Source organism: Pecten maximus, chromosome 3, assembly GCF_902652985.1.
Source record: "Pecten maximus chromosome 3, xPecMax1.1, whole genome shotgun sequence".
Classification (NCBI taxonomy): domain Eukaryota; kingdom Metazoa; phylum Mollusca; class Bivalvia; order Pectinida; family Pectinidae; genus Pecten; species Pecten maximus.
In genome coordinates, this window is record NC_047017.1 from 44,709,420 (window position 1) to 44,733,884 (window position 24,465).

Below are 24,465 nucleotides of genomic sequence, written 5' to 3' on the forward strand. Positions count from 1 at the left end.
TTTTTTTTGTTTTTTTTTTTACAATTTCCGACAGTTCCATTTAACTTGAAAGGATCAAATATTTAGTTTTGCATTTAGTACTTATCATACTATTTAGAGTTTAGAGCAGACATTGCATTGTACTGGTGTATGCTTAGATATCCGTGGTTGTATTAACAGATACTTCATTATATATACAGTCTGCAATAACAAGTCAATAATGATATATTTCGTGTCACCAGTAAATGTCTTTGTCAGGGAAAGTATAGTTTAAATCCAAGTAGATTAATTATTAAGTCTTGGTTTTATTTATAATGTATAATATATACGATCTGAAATCAAGGGTGTGGCACACACACAATAAAACACTTTCAAAGGAATAACTTCACTTTCATTTAGATATATATATATATATAACACAAATAATCGTAACAACGCTTCTCCAACAGCACAGTGGTCTCGGCAATGAGTTGCAGCACTGGTTCTGATAAAGCTGGTATTCTCTCTCTATCAGGGCCTTACACAAATATAACCATTTATCTTAACAACAGCAACATTTCTGTCCGAGGTTACTTCCCCTTTGAATAAGTAATATTTGTTCTTCAAATATTTGATTACGTAAGAAATCGTCGTAACAATAGCGATTGATGGCCAATTGATCGACTCTTACTTTTTGCCTGATATAATTCCCATTTTGAATTTACTGCCTATGTATTCAAACACATGTAGCCATGCACTTTCAACAGCAGGTGAAAAGTCTTCTCCCATCAACTCCCTAAAAGAGTCCCGAATGGCCGGCCAGAGGTGCTGTAATACAAAAGAAAAAGTTTCCAAGAGCTATATAAATTACATTACAGTGTTCAAAGAGGAATAACTCTGACTGGAATCGTACGCTTTTCAGTAAACAGGATTAGATGAAGTTTTCTTTAGAAGCTTTTGCTCTTTGTTTTACCACACACAGATTTGAAATCAAATTGATCTGATGTTTTTGTTATCTTAGTACGAAAGCCGGTTGGGATCATTTTCGAAGGAGAACACAATATTGTTACACGCTATTACGCGATGTAGGGCGTTTTTTCGCGTATTAATGCGAAAGAAATATTAGTTTCTCCTTCGTATGTGAACCAACATTTTTAAGTATTGATGTCATATTTTTTAGTTTCATTGGGGTATGAAAAAAACATTGTTTGCAAACTCCGCGTAGCGGATTCTTAAAATAGTTTCAAAACAAATTATTGTCATACCCCTATGAAATTAAAAAATAATTGATATCAACGCTTATAATTAATTTTTGAAATTGATTTTCAAAATTAAAACATGTTTTATATACAACTGAACTGATCTTATTTTTCTTCTTTCTTTTTCACAAATCAATACGCAATGTCAATGGCCGTATTGTGACGTCATATATTTCGTGCCATTTTCGGATTTTTTTTCATAGAGGAATGAACAAAAATCTCAACCAATCAGAAAGCAGCAGTCTGCGTAAAAACACTGGTCAATTAATTATTATTCAATGATTCACTACGAGGAAAGACACCTGTATGAATACTGCTTCCCTCGAGGAATCTACATCAAACATGGAACCCGCACCTAACAACTCTATATGTTATACAATGGTTCCCTCGAGGTAACTTGACCTGAATGGGCACTGATTCCTTCAGGAAATCGACCTCAAACATAGAACCCGCTCCTTACATCCCTACAAACAATTGTTCCGTCTGACAGCTCTATGTCAAAGTGTTCCCTTTAGGGAATCTACACCAACAACCTCTACATGCAGAACACGTCTATGTACAGTGATTCTCACAGATAATATACACTCAACAACTGTATGTACAGTCATCAGTGATTCCCTCAGGTAACGAACACGTAACACCTTTATGTACGGTCATCAGTGATTCCCTCAGGTAACCTACACGTAACACCTTTATGTACGGTGATCAGTGATTCCCTCAGGTAACCTACACGTAACACCTTTATGTACAGTCATCAGTGATTCCCTCAGGTAACCTACACGTAACACCTTTATGTACAGTCATCAGTGATTCCCTCAGGTAACCTACACATAACACCTTTATGTACAGTCATCAGTGATTCCCTCAGGTAACCTATACGTAACACCTTTATGTACAGTCATCAGTGATTCCCTCAGGTAACCTACACATAACACCTTTATGTACAGTCATCAGTGATTCCCTCAGGTAACCTACACGTAACACCTTTATGTACGGTCATCAGTGCTTCCCTCAGGTAACCTACACGTAACACCTTTATGTACGGCCATCAGTGATTCCCCAAGGTAACCTACACGTAACACCTTTATGTACAGTCATCAGTGATTCCCTCAGGTAACCTACACGTACCACCTTTATGTACAGTCATCAGTGATTCCCCCAAGGTAAGCTAGAAGTAACACCTTTATGTACGAGCATCAGTGATTCCCTCAGGTAACCAACACGTAACACCTTTATGTACGGTCATCGGTGATTCCCTCAGGTAACCTACACGTAACACCTTTATGTAAAGTCATCAGTGATTCACTCAGGTAACCTACACGTAACACCTTTATGTACGGTCATCAGTGATTCCCCCAGGTAACCTACACGTAACACCTTATGTAAAGTCATCAGTGATTCACTCAGGTAACCTACACGTAACACCTTTATGTACGGTCATCAGTGATTCCCTCAGGTAACCTATACGTAAAACCTTTATGTACAGTCATCAGTGATTCCCTGAGGTAACCTACAAGTAAAACCTTTATGTACAGTCATCAGTGATTCCCTGAGGTAACCTACAAGTAACACCTTTATGTACAGTCATCAGTGATTCCCTGAGGTAACCTACAAGTAAAACCTTTATGTACGGTCATCAGTGATTCCCTCAGGTAACCTACAAGTAACACCTTTATGTACAGTCATCAGTGATTCCCCCAGGTAACCTACACGTAACACCTTTATGTAAAGTCATCAGTGATTCACTCAGGTAACATACACGTAACACCTTTATGTACGACCATCAGTGATTCCCTCAGGTAACCAACACATAACACCTTTATGTACGGTCATCAGTGATTCCCCAGGTAGCCTACACGTAACGGCTTTATGTACAGTCATCAGTGATTCCCTCAGGTAACCCACAGGTAACACCTTTATGTACAGTCATCAGTGATTCCCCAGGTAACCTACACGTAACGGCTTTATGTACAGTCATCAGTGATTCCCCCAGGTAACCTACACGTAACAACTTTATGTACAGTCATCAGTGATTCCCCAGGTAACCTACACGTAACACCTTTATGTACAGTCATCAGTGATTCCCCAAGTAACATACACGTAACGGCTTTATGTGCAGTCATCAGTGATTCCCTCAGGTAACCTATACGTAAAACCTTTATGTACAATCATCAGTGATTCCCTCAGGTAACCTACATATAACACCTTTATGTACGGTCATCAGTGATTCCCTCAGGTAACCTTAATGTAACACCTTTATGTACAGTCATCAGTGATTCCCTCAGGTAACCTACACGTAACACCTTTATGTACGGTCATCAGTGATTCCCTCAGGTAACCTTAATGTAACACCTTTATGTACAGTCATCGGTGATTCCCTCAGGTAACCTACATATAACACCTTTATTTACGGTCATCAGTGATTCCCTCAGGTAACCTTAATGTAACACCTTTATGTACGACCATCAGTGATTCCCTCGGGTAACCTACATATAACACCTTTATGTACAGTCATCAGTGATTCCCTCAGGTAACCTTAATGTAACACCTTTATGTACAGTCATCAGTGATTCCCTCAGGTAACCTACATATAACACCTTTATGTACGACCATCAGTGATTCCCTCAGGTAACCTACACGTAACACCTTTATGTACGACCATCAGTGATTCCCCAAGGTAACCTGCACGTAACACCTTTATGTACGACCATCAGTGATTCCCTAAGGTAACCTACACGTAACACCTTTATGTACGACCATCAGTGATTCCCCAAGGTAACCTACACGTAACACCTTTATGTACGGCCATCAGTGATTCCCTCAGGTAACCTACACGTAACACCTTTATGTACAGTCATCAGTGATTCCCTTAGGTAACCAACACGTAACACCTTTATGTACGGCCATCAGTGATTCCCTTAGGTAACCAACACGTAACACCTTTATGTACGACCATCAGTGATTCCCTCGGGTAACCAACACGTAACACCTTTATGTACAGTCATCAGTGATTCCCTCAGGTAACCAACACGTAACACCTTTATGTACGACCATCAGTGATTCCCCAAGGTAACCTACACCTTACATGTCAATGTACAACGATTTTCTCAGGGTACCTACACAACAGGCAAAGATTACTCTACCTATTGGTGTTTTATACACACATTTGTAGATTCATCGAGTTTTGTTTAAGATGATCATCATCTTATATAGATAATCCCTCGGTGAACCTACACATAACTCGCCGTTATATGATGATTCTCATAGAGAAGTTACAATACCCATGTATATACAGTGATCCCCCAGGGAGCTTGTTGATATATCTAAACTACAATGATATCACCAGGGAACCAAGAGCTACCAATCTGGAGATTTGTAATTTGCTATTTCTACATGGATAATAGACTGGCCTTTATTTGGGATGAACATTCCCTGGAGGAACACCGCAGCTTAGACTAATTTGAAAGTAATTTTTGTCCTTTGCTGCAGGCCAATGAGTACGGAAACATCCCCCGCAACGAGTACTTCACAAGTAAATGCGGATTAGCATTAATTGTTGTACTTCATTTATAAAACTGAGATTTTTTCCATGTTCAGTTTCGCCATAAGCCTACTGTGTAGGTTGTACAGATCCAAGGTAATGATACGTATTGCTTTTACAAATTCAAATCATTCTTAATGTTTTAATGTTTTCTAGTCGTGACCTTAATGGTACAAATATGAGTTATACTTTCCATGGTCATACGTATAATGACGGGTGTCTAGGGGATATCAACTGTCAAGGTCATATGAGGACGGTTGTCTAGGGGATATCAACTGCCAAGGTCATATGAGGACGGTTGTCTAGGGGATATCAACTGCCAAGGTCATATGAGGACTGTTGTCTAGGGGATATCAACTGCCAAGGTCATATGAGGACGGGTGTCTAGGGGATATCAACTGCCAAGGTCATATGAGGACGGTTGTCTAGGGGATATCAACTGCCAAGGTCATATGAGGACGGTTGTCTAGGGGATATCAACTGCCAAGGTCATATGAGGACGGATAATAATAAAAGAAAACAAAACGCTGATTTGAATGAAAGAAGTTATGGTTATGTGTTCCGAGTACTTACCGGAACCATGTCGGTCTTGACGTTGTAGGTGGCGTGACGTTCTCCCATGGCGATCAGTACGTTTGTGAGAAAGACTGAATCCTCCAAACTTTCCACTGCAGCACCCAGTCCTTGCATCACGATAGTAGCGTGGCGTGTCAGCTTTTCCTGGTCGAATTCCATCTTGTCCTCCGGATTGTCAGATTTCATTAACTTGTAGAACAATTTCTTTAGACCCTCGTTACTCTCAAATAACCTGTCAATTACAAAGTGTTTTCACCATCAATACCGAGTCCATACCAAATACAACATAATGCTTTCTATTTGTAATCTTTTTTTTTCTAATGTAACATCTTCATGCTAGTGTAGTGGCATAAAGCTGTTGTTATCAATTGTCGCCTTAAAGAGAAAACTTGAAAATTTTGATAAAATAATCCAACATTCGATTCTTGTTCGGGTAACATTGAATTCAATCAAAAGCGTCGATGACTCGCACCACACGGAATAAATGAGCTAAATTTTGATAAATTCCATAAGGCACGAACACCGATGTCACATTCTTTATAAATAACTTTAAATTGTCCCCAAAATAATCTATGATAAAAAAATCAATAATTTCGTATTGAAATGTAAGTAATTGTTACTGAATCTGAAATAGATTGTTAGAAATGCTATTGAGAGTACAACTTCGTGATTTCTTGAGCGCTGGAGACCGCTAAATAAACGACATGAATCAATATTAGATATGGGAAGAACGTGTTGACAGATGGACAGATGGGACAGATGGACAGATGGGACAGATGGACAGATGGACGGATCCAAACATAAACCCAAAAATTTTACAGCGAATATAGGAAATATATTGAAATAACTTAAAATATATACGAGCATAGAGGAAATCAACAGACAACACTGGTCCAGTCAGAAACATATTAAATGATTGTACCTCATGTTCGTTGCCAATTGCGGACATACTACCGTATACGCAGTCAAAATGAGGTACAATCCTTATTTACATCAAACAAATCGTTTGATTACAGTACAAAGAAAATAAAAATCAGGGTACGTTGCGACGTTTGTACAATTGTACATGTAACTATACGGCCGTCATGGTTGCTAAGATAAGACACCAGTATCGTTAACAAAATTAATAGAGACATCTCAACATTTTTGTTTGATACCGTTTACGTTTTAAATTAATTGATATATTCACAATCCACACTTTTCGTCTCAGATTAACTAAGGTTTTCAAGCACAGCGTGCATTGACACAGATTTAGTAGTGGCGTTGTCAAATGTTCTCTAGGAACTGTACGCTTCACCCATTTCCGCAATATTCAGTTTAGTTTTTGACAAATTACTCACTTGACGTTAGCTTTTTGTGCAGAAATCATCGGATAACAGAAGAAAACGCGAAAAATTGCGTTCATCGGTCCTTTCAAAATGGCGCCGTCTAATTGACGTTCCGATAGCGTCACAAATAGACGACGTCATAATTATGTTACCGATTCTCGCGCTTGATAATCCGCTGAGCCTTTTTTCACTGCGCATATGCTAACTTATTCGCAATCAGAGTTTACTAAGCTGAAGAAGGGAGGGATGTAAATATAATGTAGTATCTCGTGTATTTAAAAGCCATTTCCCGAATATACCGAGATCTATTGGTTAGCAGGTGGTGAGATACAATCTTTTTGTTAATAACTACAAAACTTTGTACTAGAGTAATGTCTTTAAATGTCTTTGAATGTTATACTAATTAACTGTCATGTTAACTTTATTTTTATCCGGTGTATCATCTTTCTTCTTCACTAAAGAGTTGATTGACATTCGAAATGCCCTTTTATAGCCTATTCGGGATATCCAGGTTTAATGAAGAGTGGCCTAGATTGTGAGTATACTGATATACAAAGTCTTACGTTACTTTACTGTCAATAGATACAGTGATAACGATTGGTAATTGGCTATGATATCGAACAAAGGGAAACATTTTGGTAATGATTTATTAACATTAACTGTTAATGGTAACTAAGTATCCATTATTTACTATAAATAGCCGGATAATAATAAAACATCCTCCAAGGTATGACAATGAATTTGTCACTTTGACCTTACAGTGAAATATTGCATTGCCACTGTGATTTATGGTGATTGTACCTTGTTGCTTCGGTGTTATGATCACCATGGTACTTACATTGAGAACGTGACATTACATGGACATAATTAAGGTTTGCATGTCATACAAGACGCTTATCTTTGTATGTCTTCCATTCGTTGTTTGTTTTAACTCGTTTTATTGACTTCAATATCAGATTAGTGTGTGGCGTTACTTTTGGTCAGACCTGAACAGTGAGAAATATAACACCAACGATCGTATAATATTGGATCAATTGAGTTTCTATAATTCATTTATTTGGTTTAGTTTGGTTTATTTTTGTTTAACGTCCTAGTAACAGACAGGGTAATTTAAGGACCTGTCTGGTTTTGGAGGTGGAGGAAAGCCGGTTATCCGGAGAAAAACCATCGGCCTACGGTCAGTACCAGGAAACTTCCCCAGGTGGGTTTCGAACTCGCGACCCAGAGGTGGAGAGCTAGTGATAACTCGTCGGGACACCTTAACCACTCGGCCACTGCGGCCCTTACACATATAATGCAAATGGCTCGATTCAAATTCAAATATCTACTAATATTTATATGGGAACTACTACTGACTAGCAGAGTGATAGTGGTCAGTATTCCTTTGGGGCCGGCAAGAGCAGGTTACTTATACAGTAGACGTCCAGGAAGGGGGCAGGATACTTATACAGTGTACGTCCAGGAAGGGAGCAGGATTCTTATATAGTAGACGTCCAGGAAGGGAGCAGGATTCTTATACAGTATACGTCCAGGAAGGGGGCAGGATCCTTATACAGTGTACGTCCAGGAAGGGAGCAGGATTCTTATACAGTAGACGTCCAGGAATAGGCGTTGTGTTGAAGCAGAGTTGAGAACTCATTTACTACGGTCCAGCAGTGATCATGAAAAATAATAGTCCCATTTTATTAATTATTCATAATGTGTGTTAAGCATACAATATATCAGAGGTACATATAGAGTGAACGACGAGCCAATCAGTGAATGTCCCCAGTACCACAAGCTGCGGCCACACTTCATGCATGTGATATACATTTTAAACTGGTAAATTACTATCTAAGAGGAATATTTCTTAACCGCAAAACAGAATATAACTCATTTGGGAGCTCAAGCCATTGTGAATAGTATTGTTACGTTATGCAGTCGTTGTGAATCTCCTTTTCGTATCTAGAACTCTTGGTTTTTTGGCATATGAAGAAGAGCTCGTTTTAATTTCCACTGGACTTTGTTGTGTTTATAAGTAAAGGAGAAAATATAATCAAAGACGGATCTGTTCTGTTGACAGGGATTTCCAACCCGAAAGTGAGAGTTTTGCTGCCTAGTTCTAGACAAGCCTCGTTCTGAGCAGGTGTTAATATCTTTTGTGCGACTTTCGAACAATCCTCTGGGTTGAGATATCAACGACAGGTTAAATTATACTCAGACCTTACACCGTGGTCATATCCACCAATCTAGAACAATAAGACACTTCTAAATAAAGCCGTGTCTTCACCATGATGTGAAGAACTTGGTCCTGACCCAGGAACAATTCAAATCTCCCTGCTGGGAGAGCTAGGCGTCACATGGAAACCTAGCGGCATGAGATACTTACAATAGTTCCATGTTTAATGTCGATAAATAAACCCCTGTTTTAGGCATATACCATTGTCTCCAGGGGATACTGTTATCGTAGTCTGTCTAACCCTTATACACTATAGACAGGCACAATAACCATTGAAAAACACATACCAAGTAAAATAAAAGGAAAGGGAAACTATTGAATGACATATGCCTACATCAAGCATCAGATGCAGGGTGAGGAATAGGTAGATATTAAAATAGCTTTATTACATGTACATCAGGGTAAAAATCCTCACTGTGTTTCCTTACAGCAAATTTAAATATCCATAAGAACGAATACATAGGTCCATAGGCCACCTAGGATGTGTTGTGGAATGATAAAGATGGAGACCTTTCATCTAAACAGCCAATAAAACGTATAATTGTCTAACTTCTGAAGGTTCACACATTCAGCATCAAACCCTTCCCCCAAAAATAATCCACACCATGTGTATGTGAAAATATGTATAAAGATGTATTTTACAGAATAATGATTCAAAGATAAGCAGATAATGCAACCACAAAGCGAAAATTGGTAATTCTGAGGCCTGTGAAATAATGTGTTGTTCATTGACAATCCTGTCAAAACAAAACAAAATATGCAATTCTCTGAAAAGTCGCTTCGCATTTTAGTGAACAACTCACTTTAATTATATACGGGGACTCTCCCACCCATTCAGTCAGATAGTTCGCTATAACAAAACGAGATTAAAAAGAAAACTTTGTAATTAATTGAAGGGATGCTTACCTTATCAACAAGAAGCATTTTGTATACGAATGGATAACGTGACCCTCTCGTAGACGTCCTAGAGGACATCATCACGCATTTTTATCGCGAAAATAACAGCAACTATATAGAAATGTTAAGGCTTCTTTTAAAGAGTATAGAAATGTATCATGAGAGATCACTAAGATATTATCTGGAGAAAGATGAATGACGCGAGAAAGCTCTCCTGTGAGAGGACAATGATTGTAATGCATAAACTACGTCTTGTCTGAATAAAAAAATAAGTTAAAAAAAAGTTAAAAAAAAAATATTATCTAAACTTGGCAATCCTTACCTGAAATTTAAATTTAGTTGGTTGCATAATAAAACTTGAAATTATAACGTTCAACCAAAAATGACCCTGGTGAAAAAAATCACTTTTTTTCTGATTTGACCAATCGAAGCACTGCTTACAAACGACAATGGGATGGCTTTAAAGCTGCCCCGGTAGATTTTCTATGAAAGGTAATAAACAGAATGTCCAACAGTATCTTCAATAATACCAGATATATTTCACTCATGCAATATCAATCTATTAATCCCACTCGTGAAATACATTTGGTTTTAATGTAATTTATCATCTATGAATTTGTTTACACCGTGTTCCTATCGGTGCCCTCATACTTCCTCGCCACTTTTCATCCTTATACGGATATAACTGATGTTTGATAATTATCCTCAAACATCAAAAGGTTCATCATCATAGTTCTGTAATATAACAGTTGTAATATCGATGTAAGTCAGCGGTCTTTTATTTACACCGAGAGGATCCATGCTGCCAACTATCCACAAAGACACACATAACACAACAGGACATCAGGAATGATTCACTGTCTTCAGTTCTTACCCCGGATATTATTTCATAGGAAGAACTTACCAAAGCGTCGAATTATATGAATATAATAATATTTCAAAGCTTCTTACAAATCAAAGAATCACATAACAGTATTTTTTTACACGGACTCTCAACAGTCTGAACAATTTAGCTTCCGTTGTCGGAAATGACGAATATAATCAAACAGAGCTGGATGTAATCATGGCTTTCCTTTACATGTTGTGTTTGAACAAAGAAGGAAAGTTGAATAAGACTATTCCATTGATTCAGACGCCGATGAAATTGATGAAATGACATCCCTCCCTATCAAACTCCCTCGTTGGTAGGGCGTAAGAATAGTATGTCTTGCCCCCGTTGCATGATTGTAGAAGGCGACAAATCTTTTCTCTTATTACTGATCAATTTTTCTTCTTCCTAATGTCTCCCTTGACACTGCCTCACTGTTGGCCGTTAGTGGACCGTTCGCACCTGTGAGAAGGCTTTGGGTTCTCTCCCCTGTGAGGAAGACTTTGGGTTCTGTCCCCTGTGAGGAAGGCTTTGGGTTCTCTCCCCGTTTAAGATATTCCAGAGTCTACACAATTGGTAGTTACTACTTCTGCTAAACGCTCGACATATTGGGAGTTGGGCATGCGGTTCGTAAGCTGTCAATATAATGTGGCCGGTTGGGGATTTCTGCTGGATGTCGTTGGTAGTATGTTTCAGTGAGTTAGCACTATACAATCTGCACCAGTTCCTTGCTATCATAAAGAAACAAAATACAACTATTGCAGCCTCCAAAAACACACACGCGTTTGCTACGCACATCTCGCAAACCGCCCTTAAATTTGTTCAAAAGACGTTAAACAAAAAACAAAAAACAAAATAAAAAACAAACAACGACATCATTTGTCCCCTTTGCATACCGCGGTGGCTTACTGGGTATGATTCGCCTAGTCTTTTAACTTCATAGCCGAGTTGACATGCCAGGAGAGACTCACCAGACGGTTGTTATTTATGGTTAAAAATCAAGTTTTTTTACGGCGTATATATAAAACGAATGCCGAAATGCAAGAGCAAAAGGTGCTGAATTATTTGTTACACATTGACCAACGTCTGAGCTTTAAACTTGCAAGCTTTAATTTGAAATTTCTAATTAAAAAAAAAAAGTCACCCAAAAAGCCTAAGAAACAAAAGGGAAATAGCATACAATCAACTCATTTGCTCTACAAGGACTTGTATACAGTGATACCGACCTTTGATGTTAAAACCCTAAACCCGAAGAAGTTAAAATATGGTGTTCCGAGGACGAGATTACCATATACAGGTACGATCAATATGGCGGAAATCGTCAATTAAGGCTGGATAGTTACTCTAAGTGGATACATCTATATGGTTATTACCTTCAGATAAACATAAAATGTATCGTGAATCCAATCATTTTACAGCCATTGGTTGAAAGCGAACATAAATATTGGACTAGTTTTAAATTGTGTGGCGCTGACGTATTTATGATAAATCTTCACGTATTTCTGACAGAGAATGTCATTTTCCTAAATAGGAATTTAAGTAAAAAGTCGTCCATCTCTTTAACTGATACATTTGACGCCATTACCATCAGGAAAGTGCATAATTTACCAGACTTTAATAGTGTACTTCTTATATCACGAAATAATCAATGTTACATCATACCATCTACCTAGTCTACATTTATATTGAAAAAATTACGTGTAATTTCAATTTGTAGTAGGAAAGGGTAACGTTATTCTCGAAAAGGACATATGTATTAATGATCTTTCTAATGTATAATTATGAATTTATATCAGTTAAATGACAAACATCCTTGGACATTTCAGGCTAGCTTGACACAGGAAGCGCTGGACTGCAATGCCCTCTCCGACACGTTAACTACATACACAATGTAAAACAACAAACAATATCGGTAATATAACAAAGCCATAACTCAAACTTAAAATCAATTCAAATATAAATATTGATTAACATGGAGACTTCTGAAACAGTTCTAGGAAATAAGACCAGGTGATCTGGAAGAGCATACGTCTTCTTCATCGATGACACCCGCCATACAAATCTAGGTCACGACAACACCCGCCATACAAATCTAGGTCACGGCGACACCCGCCATACAAATCTAGGTCACGACGACACCCGCCATACAAATCTAGGTCACGACGACACCCGCCATACAAATCTAGGTCACGACGACACCCGCCATACAAATCTAGGTCACGACGACACCCGCCATACAAATCTAGGTAAAAGTGGCTAAGTCTCCAAATCAAATAAAACAACGAATTCACTGGGTATATCAACAAACATCAAACACGTCTGACTTCATAGTAATTAGTTTACTCATTTATTTGGAATACAAATCAACGTTGCTGTTTAATAACGACGCATACCTTTTCTCTAATGTAAGGCTAAGTGATTTACATTTATGAGCACAGTAGAGCACACAGGCAACACTTAAGATATACCAAATATTAGGATAACAGGACAGGGTTAAACACATCAGTTAATACATAGTCAGTTCACTTGTCGTTAGAAAGTTATTCGTTACCATTTAAGTAACGTATTTATAACGTATTTCAACAGGAAACAAAAACCCATTGAAACGTCAATGGTTTTATATTCATAGAGCGAAACAATTACAATGTTGATATTTTAATAGGAAACTAGCCATTACAATGACATTGTAATAAAAACAACTTACTTCGTAATATTTCAAAAGGAGTGAACCCCGTTACAATGTTAATACTGTAATATATACCCACTAGAACGTTCATACATTGTATTTTTACCAGTAGAGAAAACTCAATGTTCTCATATTTCTGTTACAACGTTTGTTTAACTTTGGTTACATAACAGTTAACGCAACTCCACCACTTCATATAGATCAGATCGTAAAATGATAGGCATCTACAATCTACTATAAGGTTAACCGTCATATGACTTTGGATAATTAGTTTGAACTTTAACCTTCCACAATTTATCTTAGAAATAAATAAGTTTATCATATAATATATTGCATATTTTTGTAATTCTTACATTGTCTTTGATTTTATAAAACAAAAATGACCTATATGTAAACAAATCTGTAACTCGAACGCCAACTCGATGTAATAAAGACATTTAACACAAACATGGTTTACATAGCGACATTTTAAAAAAGTGGAAAAATATAGCACTATGTGTTATGAAAGAAAAGAGTCTGTGTTATCGAAGATGTCCGTCGTATCTATTTGGGGTAAAATCAAGTAATTCCATGTTTATAACTACATCCATAGTAGGGGTAGTGGTTAACTCGAGGCACACAGACGTCGTAGATAAGATGTTGTAGGCATCATACTGGAAAGATAGAATTGTACCTAGTGGGTTATGATAATGTTACGTGACTAGTCTGAAGATATATAATTACTGTTATTTTTCTATAGATGAGGGAGGTGCGTAAGACCGATAACGTAATATATTACACAATCCTCAATATTTAATAAAAAATAAAGTATACCCCATGTGTTTGTTATGAAGAAATGTCAAAATCTGGATAAGGAGATGCAAAAAACCAATAATGAAATCAATTTCATAATTTTCAATATTTTGTTTAAAACCAAATAGTTAAAAAATATGTGTCACTATCCCAATCAAATAAAACAAGACGTAATTAAAAATATTTCACCGTATCTTGTAATTGTTTTCTACAGTATTTCAGTGGATTGAATAAAATAGTTAATGTACAAGTAATTATTTTTAACAAAGAATATAATTTTCAACCAATTATTAACATGCATCCAGGGCAGTATGTCCTGTAATTATTTGACAGAATAGATCAATATCTTACTTCCATGTGGTTGATATCGAGATTGCCGGTTACTGTGCGTGTCCAGCGAAAACCTACTTACAGCGGAGCGATTGAAGGACAGAGTGTGTATGGTTATTAGATATGGGCAGTGTGACGGTTCTAGGATTAGTGTTAATATAAATAATGAATGTGATCTATAAAGTCGAAATCGATAGACGCCTCAGATGAAATGTCTTTGATTTGTTAAGCGTTTAATACCAATATTCCGCGATTAATAATTAAAGATGTAGCTTGAAGGAGAATCAGAGCATTGATTTTGTTGAACATTCTTATGACCTTTGGCATATACATTTGGCTGTCTTACTCAGTATATTAAAGCTAAGCACAGGCGATGAAACGGGCGTGTAAAGCCACTCTTTTAAAGTTCTAATCACGAATACTTCAAACACAAAGATCGATTCTTCCGCTATTATTTTTCAAAATCACCTTTTTATTACACAATTACACGTTTAATTCAACGTTTAAGTGCAGCAGTTCAAAAGACAGATTTTATACCTATAAATGACGCATAAATGACTCAGACTTTGATAAACAAAAATAACAAAGAATTCCACATTCAAACGAAAACATAAATAAACAAAACGAAGGCAAAATACGAGCAAGATTTCGATTTGTACGGAGTCCCTTGCCAAATTACATTTTAAAAAACATTAAATCATGAAATAACATTTCAAAAGAAAAAAAACCTAAACATTCAAAATAATCACATGAAGTCTTTCTGAAATTCTTATAAATCATTGGAAGAATGTTAGTTCATATATCATATTTATCACCAAAAGTGTTTTAGTCTGAACACAAATTTGTATTTGAACATGGTTTTATGAATACGAACCAAGGTGTTCCGAAAGGATACATGTTTTCTGCTTCTAAGTAAACCCGTGGTTATGTCACATTCAAACCTTGATAACTAGGGTGTTGCCAACAAAAGCACTAAGCATTTTAACAAGCATCGGACACATTGGCCTTCATATTTAACAAGGAAATAGAATATATCCGAAGGTCTCTCAAAGCCATGCGCTGCGAGTTTTTCTGTCACTGTCACTGAAGCCGTGATAACGGGAAAACGCCATTGCATATAGAATCAACTAAAACCTGTCAAAGCCGTAATTAGAGGAAACAGGGATATTACTATCTAGAAATGGAAGTTCAAATCAACAATCATCAAGTTTATTAAACAGCTGATTTGTAAGATGTCCCTGCTGGCTACGTTGTAAGTAAAGATCGAATTAGGCTGCTGATGTCGAAGAGTCTGTAGAGTCCTTCATTTCAAGTCCGCATGGTTATCCCATCGAAATGGTCAATAAAGTTGTTTGTTATCTAAAGAAGGTCATTATGTCTGTATGTGGAAAGTGAAGGACTTTATCAGGCCTTCCTTAACAAGAGAGGGGTACAGTTTGTTTCCATGCGTACTCCAATTGTCTGGTGGAAGATCAAAACAGCGTCGCAAACATGTCGACCAGAAATTCAATCAGTCTCCAAATTTTATCTTCGGTGTTCTTCCATTGGTTTATTTTCCAGTATTGGTCAATACTGTGAGCATGTATCGTAACAACGCGCACCTTTCTTGGAAATGAAAGCTCTTGTCGTAAGGGAATAATGCACTCAACAATGCAGTTGTAATCGTCCAGGTACTGAGAATATAGCAAGTTTTAATATAGCAAAGTCAATGAAGCAATTAATCTAAACTCGAAATAGAAACACTGTGCTCTAGATGAACCAGTGAAGTATGAATCATATGCATGATAGTCTGTCATAACTGGATACTATAACCATCAAAATATCAGTAGATTGAAAGGGGAAAACACATCCTTGCCGATGATAGAGACGTTGTTAGGGAGATGGTTATTCATAATAAATAACTTATGACTTATCCAAATTGTCCCGTTCTGGTTCTGAAATTCCCATTTGTGAATGCATATCTCAATTTATGATCGTCTTGGGTAGAATTAAATGAATGAGCGGTTTTATCTATTTTATTGTTTAACCGTTTCAGATTTCAAGTTTTAGACTTTTTGTAGCCTCCCCTTTAGACACACCTGGTCTTATATCAGTCTAGTATTGTTTAGGTTAAGGTATTTCGTTTGCATGTTTCTTATTCTCTTGTGGTTATTTGACAATATAGTTAATTAGCATTGTCAGTTCAGGATGGGAAATTAAAATCTATACAAAGCTTTGTAGAAATGAGACTGGTCATAAACTACATTTCCGCTTCACAAGGTTATGTTCACGACCTTTTCTTCTTTCTTGGTTTCACATATGCACAACAAAAAAGTATAGGACCATATGCTGACGATATATGTAGAAATGATTAGAAGAAATGCCAAATATAAACTACATCATACACCTGTGTCGTCCTTCTAGGACTCGACTGTCATGAAAGGGATATCATACAGCTGTGTCGTTATTTTTGAACTCGACAGAGATATTAGATACATCATACAGCTATGTCGTCCTTCTAGGGCCCGACAGAGGTGTTAGGGACATCATACAGCTATGTCGTCCCTCTAGGGCCCGACAGAGGTGTTAGGGACATCATACAGCTATGTCGTCCTTCTAGGGCCCGACAACCACATGTTGTCAGCCTCTTTGCCCTCGTATACATGTATGTTTAGAACTTGCGTTATTGTCTCTTCAAGTTTTCCTTGTTTGATATATCATTATATATGATATACTAACATGTAGCATCAATTGAGAAGTGAACATTCGCTAGGGCTGCCTTCTGTGAATAAACAATACCAAAGGTTATAAAATAATGGAAAAATTGACATTTAAGAAGGACGGGGCAATGATTATCGAATTCGTTAGACTCAAGACGCCTGGGCGCAAGTTTACACGGGGCTGAACACCTGACATATACTCTGGTGTTCACATTCATCTTGAGATGAATATTGGTGTTTGTAATTAAGTATTGTAATTATATAACACTCACATATCGCTTTTAGGATGCGAAGTGGATGATGAAAGACTCCTATCTTGAAGCAAATTGAATATCATTTTAAACCTATTTTGCCGATGTCGTCGTTAACAAACCACTGTTAGGCTAGAACATCGTCAGTCACGTTAATTAATCCTTGGAGCCAGTGTAATGACGTATACGACTACAAATTAGTTACTCTTTTTCAGCCAGAGAGAAGTTCATTGGCTTGTAAACCAAACGAACTAACTTGATTTATCATTACAGTAGACTGCGCCATTATAGTGACACGGAGATGAAAAGTAATTGTATGGATATGACCGTCTATCAAATATTATGTCAAGATTTGAAAAGAAAACCATGGTAGTCACATTTACGACTATTCAAGTAGCTGTGTACAAAATAATGAAGGGGAGGGGTATCCGATACATATTCTACATGTATGTCTAAATAAACGAACAGTGACAGCGGTTCAGAATATTGATCAGTTGTGGACCATTGATATAGGAATCAAAGGTCCTTATTTTTTTGTATATTAGATCTGAAACCTGTTTCTAAAAGAATAGAACAGGAAATGTGCATTGGGGCATTGTGACGTCACAATGATTATGACGTCGGAAATGAACGCAATATTCATTGACTGGAAACATGCCAATATCTCAAAACTTCTACGTGATCATGTTTTATGAGAATTTAGAAATAAAGACCATATCTAGTGTTGTATTTTTTCAGTTATCCATGATTTAAATAAAAAAATAAAAATATAGAGTTTATTCACCTCTTTATATAAGCATTAATTATAAATATGTGGTATTTTACATTAAATATTCATGATTCGACAGACATTGCTTCTATTCAACTACAGTAAATTGATCAAACAAACAAAAAACGTATGAAATGATCAGTGAAATATATTGATTTGATCGTCTGAGATAGTGGTCATGTTTTACACGGGGATTAATGATGGAGCAATGGTTATGAGGTTAGAAATACTTCTCATAAACATCATATGATACATATTTAATATAAAAAAATGATTTTATTGAAGTATATCTATTGTTACTGGCCCTGACGCTGGAGAGACGTTCCTAGTACTGTATTGTCACGTACATGTATATTTATTACAGTATTTAGTTGATCACACGTCGTGCTAGGAGAAGCGCACCAAGTCACACTTTACACAGAAATACCTATGGAACGTCTAATATCACACCACGGCGATAAAGATTGGACGTTTCCTAGGCAAACACGAATAGATATCCAATCAATTCTTACTTTGTATCTATATGATAAAACCGTATCGTGAGTTAAGCATCAGAAACTAATTGTTGGTTCATTAAATCCATGAGAATCATAGTGTTCACAAGTGTTAATATTCAGTAGTGATAACTATGTTTACACCCACGGCTGTACTTATACAATTTGATTAACCAAGATTAACATGACTGGTGTCTCGTCAATATAAGCAGGAAACGCTTACCCTTCGGAACACCTTGTCTTTTTTTTGTACATTATATTGAGTCTCGATATAAACCTATATTTTGTTAGTGTTTTTTTTATTTTTCTATTCTAATAATTGCGGTTTAGTTCATATGTATGTAATAACGTGTATCCTTGAAATTGTGTTTCTTATTCAGTGTTACTCCTACAGTCAGGTTTGAGAATAGAAAATGATCATGAATGAGTAGAGACAAAAAGTAAGCATATTATTACAAACATAAGCAAGGCTCTTAATAGTCTATAATGGTAATGATGTTATATGTCTACCGAATACTTACGGTCGATTTAGGGAGTGTTGGTGTATCGAAAACGTCTGAGAAACACCCACACGCATGTGTCCGGGACCTATGTGACTTGATATACCACACTTTATTAGCCTTTCTTTTAAGAGAAAGAACAGTATGAGGTCGTTTACAGATCAATACTGTAAAACAACATCCTCGTCTCAAAATAATACCCCGCACATCTGCTGGGAAATCTGACACAACTTAATGATGATGAAAGGTGATATTCCGGCAGTGTATCCTTGGTAGAGGATTTTGGTCCATCTTATCGTCTTAAATACAAGTAATTAGGTATCCATGTCCCTGATAAGGCATAAGTACCACATAATGGTTATGAGATGGATTTATATCGGACGCGAAGTGCCATAAGAACGAAAAGGCTGTTCAATTTGCAATACACACTTAAATATGTGCGTCATACCAACATTCGCCTTGTCGTTTGATAAATAAGGGGACATCGTCATTAAAGGTAAGTTTTTATGAACATCGTCACTTTATATTAATGGCAAAAGCCGATGAGACTTTGTGGGTTTGTTTCAATAACAGTCTCTCATTACATGTACCATGCCAATATTAATAAAGATGACTTTATTAATTAGATAAATCACACAAACTCTATTATACAACAATACTATCTTTCCTTGAATATCCCAGTGTGCAACAATGGTGCATCGCTATATGTCATATGGAATATCACATGTTACACCTGGTGTATCACCATATGTATCATGGAATACCACATGTAACACTCGGTGTATCGTCTTAGTCACATGGAATATCACATGTAACACCAGGTGTATCTCCATATGTCACACGGAATATCACATGTAACACCCGGTGTATCGCCATATGCCACATGGAATATCACATGTTACATCCGGTGTATCGCCTTGTGTCACATGGAATATCACAGGAAACACCTTGTGTATCGCCATATGTCACATGGAATACCACATGTAACATCCGGTGTATCGCTATATGTCACATGGAATACCACATGTAACACCTGGTGTATCGCCTTGTGTCACATGGAATATCACAGGAAACACCTTGTGTATCGCCATATGTCACATGGAATATCACATGTAACATTCGGTGTATCGCCATATGTCACATGGAATATCATAGGTAACACCCGGTGTATCGCCATATGTCACATGGAATATCACATGTTACACCTGGTGTATCGCCATATGTCACATGGAATACCACATGTAACACCCGGTGTATCGCTATATGTCACATGGAATATCACATGTAACACCCGGTGTATCGCCATATGTCACATGGAATATCACATGTAACACCCGGTGTATCGCTATATGTCACATGGAATATCACATGTAACACCCGGTGTATCGCCATATGTCACATGGAATATCACATGTAACACTCGGTGTATCGTCTTAGTCACATGGAATACCACATGTTACACCCGGTGTATCTCCATATGTCACATGGAATACCACATGTTAGACCCGGTGTATCTCCATGTGTCACATGGAATATCATATGTTACACCCGGTGTATCGCCATATGTCACATGGAATATCATATGTTAAACCCGGTGTATCGCCTTGTGTCATATGGAATACCACATGTAACACCCGGTGTATCGCCTTGTGTCACATGGAATATCACAGGAAACACCAGGTGTATCGCCATATGTCATATGGAATATCATATGTTAAACCCGGTGTATCGCCTTGTGTCATATGGAATATCACAGGAAACACCCGGTGTATCGTCATATGTCACATGGAATATCACATGTAACACATATGCATTATCACAATTATTTACCGGAAATGCTGTACCACGAGAAAATATGAACGGACGAACGGAGTGCCGACATGATTATACCAATATGATTCATGAAAACCGCATGAGATTTACTCAAACGTTTTTTTTCACGAAATGTTTATTAATTTTTAATCATGTATCGGAGTTGCCTTTCCTGGTCACGATGTTATCAAACAGCTCTGAACATTAATTATTGAAGATCTGTTACACATTCCTGTTTATTCAGACAAGGACATTTTAATCATCTTTTTAGTCGTTACACATTGATGTACACATCAACAAGTCTGTATTTACTTAACAACATCTATAATGATAATTGTCTGTTTGGAGAGATGACAATTACACAGAGTGGCAGTGGCGTACGAGTGAAGTTTGAGTGGGTACCTAGAGACCTGAGTGCGACTTCGTACTAATCTAAATAATTGGAACTCGCTTTATAGACAATACAGTCCATTATTAGCGGACATAAAGTTAATATGACAAATTACACTAGTTAATAGGTTGTGCTGTCACAACCTTGATAATCGGTGTCATAAATGTTTGTCACTTAATAAAAGGCAAAACCATTACATATACAATTTAGTTGGTAGTTTTATTCAATGTGCTTTCATTGAACTAGTTTTCTTCATGTTAGTATCGAATCAAAGTACCTCAAAAGGAAATAAAACCAGATTAAGCAATATGAAGTAATTAGTAATATATAGTGTTATATACCTTGCGGTATGCAATAAAGATACATTAATAAGGCAATGTATCTAAATCATACGGCCATTAGGTACAGTTAAAATTAATTCAGTTACACAATATGTCGCAGATTAAAACCATATTCCAAAGTATTCATAAAGGTCTTTTAGAATTATGTACATGGAATGTCCTTACAACCCCTTAAGGAACAATCACAAATATGCAGATAATGTTTTAACCTAATACTATGTCGTTGACATATCCATGTTCTATTTGTTGTAATGTTGGAAATACGACGTCACTTATGTTAACTTTTACCGTAGTTCAGATTTTACTGCTAAACATCCCATCAACATAGCTATGTCAATTTAAGAGTCATTTAATAATGTCATGTCACTGAAAGGTCATGCCACAGGGACATGACATGTTTGCCGGTCCATTATACTGACGCTTTAGTGGGCCAGTCTTTTCCTTGTACATCCCGTTAAGTGCTGAGTATACTGCAGGGATTATCAAGTACAGATTTAATTAATATTACGGTCTAGAACCATAGTCCGTAGGCTGACTCATAGGGGGAAATGTTCAAATTTAAAAGCTGAAATTGAGACAGTATAAATGATAACATTACCAGGAAAAGAAAGGTTTGTTTAGGAAGATAAACACGAAATTAGTTACCTCTTACGAATCATAAGATGAGGAGATCGGGTAGAATTCTAAAATACATGTTAGAACGTCTTGCAAATAATTTTTTCAGGATTAAGTTGTTTTACCGTTAATGCTAGAAATAAAGCATCCTTTCTATTAGTTTTTTATCATTTCGATATGATAACTTAAATATAAGGTATAAGTACATCCGTACATTTAACCTATTGTTCCATGTAATGTCATTTCTGTTACTAGTATAGTGGTATATCGACAAAATATAAAACAATATTTACTTTTTGAATACCAATAGTCCAGTAGCGGCCATGTCCTCTCCCAGGATCATCCAACTCTGTTTCACCAGACGCACCTGCTCTGACGTTAGATAGGTGTCCAGTTGCTGGGATGAACGCTGCATCTTGACATTACCAGATTGACTGCATCCCATTTTCACAAAAAATCCAGAATACTTACTACAGTGTAAAGCTGTACTTAAATATGCACAAAAAGGAAAGCAGTTAGAAGATGTCACTTCATTTGTGTATTTAAGGGACAAATAGTGCCACGGGAATCAATTTGGACTTAACTGTAACATACACAACACAGAGCAGGAGAATGATAGGTTCGAGGTTATCATAACACGCCTTATTTGATTCGCCGACCTTTATACCCGAAGTAATCGAAGTGAGATCGATTCACGTGCCCGATTGTCTGTGTCTGTAGAGATGACAAATGACCGCTGACGAGAACGACAGAAAAACTCAAAGTATTCCAAGTCTAAAGATACTACTTTGGTAGATATCTAACCCGGGTCAGGCTTTCACGTCTAACTGTATTTGCTATGTATATCAATATTGAATCCAGTGATTCCTGTAGGCCTTGCTGATGGTTGTTATCCACATATAACGTTCCAAAGTAGTTCATTGTAACATATCTTCCAAATGGAAACACATTAAAATCCTTGTTATCCTAGATCACACTGTCTAAACTCCTCGTTTACCTAGATCACACTGTCTTAACTCCTTGTTTACCTAGATCACACTGCCTAAACTCCTTGTTTTCCTAGATCACACTGCCTTTCGGCATAGCAGGTCAATTAGCGTCGTTTAGGCTCAGCAGTTAAGTGTTAAATACTCGAAGCTTACAGTCAGCGCGTGCTGAAGTTCCGTTCCTATCAAACAGTTGTTAGCGTGATATTCTCTATATCGAGCATAGTCAATCAAAGAAAACTTAACGTTTATTTGACAGGAAGTAGGCAAATTTCCGATGCATTCAAACAACAATAGTTGATGTTCGAAACAGTGAACAGTTACCGTCCCGAATAGCTTTGCTTAACAACGTGCATACACGAACACAAGGCTCTAGCAAACGTATTTGGCCGATGTCGTTTGTTGTCAGGCCACAAGTGAGACCACAAAGTCGCAGCAGTCCACCAAAGGAAACAATTCATTGTTAAGTGTCTACAAAGAAGGATAATAAAACAAGAATAGAACGGAATGTTTACGTTGATATGGGTTTACCGTTTTCGTTAGGTACGTTTTAATCTTTAGACATTTGGGACCAACTCGTGCACATTGGATACCACAAAAATTAAGATAACACAATGCCTTTAATATTGACAAGCGAGAACACATCACGCCATTAAGGGCTAGGATGTTAAACGTTTCACTTTATATCATGAGCTCAAGCTTCGTTTAATTCAAACTCCATTAGGAGTAAAACACGCACGCCCTGTACAACAAAGATCTCAGGAGAAAAAACATACAATGAAAAAGGCTGTAAAATACAGAACTGTTAATCTTTTTAAAATTACAAGTATATGTCTTTGTTTCCAGATAAGTGTTTAGATTTCGGCAAATAAAATTCTATTGCGTATTTCTGTAAAATAATGCTCTTAAAATTCAGTTGTATTGAATGCAGTTTAATTAATTGGATAACTAAAACAATGAAATGGTTGCCACTTTCACGTAATGCATAGCATGCCATGATTAATTCCCCAGGTATTGTTTTGTGCTGATGTATCACACTTAAAAATCAAAGAATCTAATAGTAGTGTAATTGATTTTGTTAACGAAACTGGTGATAGTTGGCGGTAATTTTGTTGCTTCATCAGTTCACACTAGCTTGATTTCCACTAGCAAAT

At 36.9% G+C, this 24,465-nt stretch overlaps 1 protein-coding gene across 1 annotated transcript; it reads right to left on the reverse strand.

Moving 5' to 3' along the window:
• On the reverse strand, positions 1 to 23,328 carry LOC117324326 (neuroglobin-like). Its single transcript, XM_033880120.1, has 3 exons — positions 22,619 to 23,328; positions 5,332 to 5,566; positions 1 to 786 (listed from the first exon to the last, which is right to left on the reverse strand). The coding sequence occupies exons 1-3, from the start codon at positions 22,768 to 22,770 to the stop codon at positions 646 to 648; spliced, it is 528 nt and encodes a 175-aa protein (XP_033736011.1). The 5' UTR covers positions 22,771 to 23,328; the 3' UTR covers positions 1 to 645.
• Between the last annotated feature and the right edge of the window lie 1,137 nt (positions 23,329 to 24,465).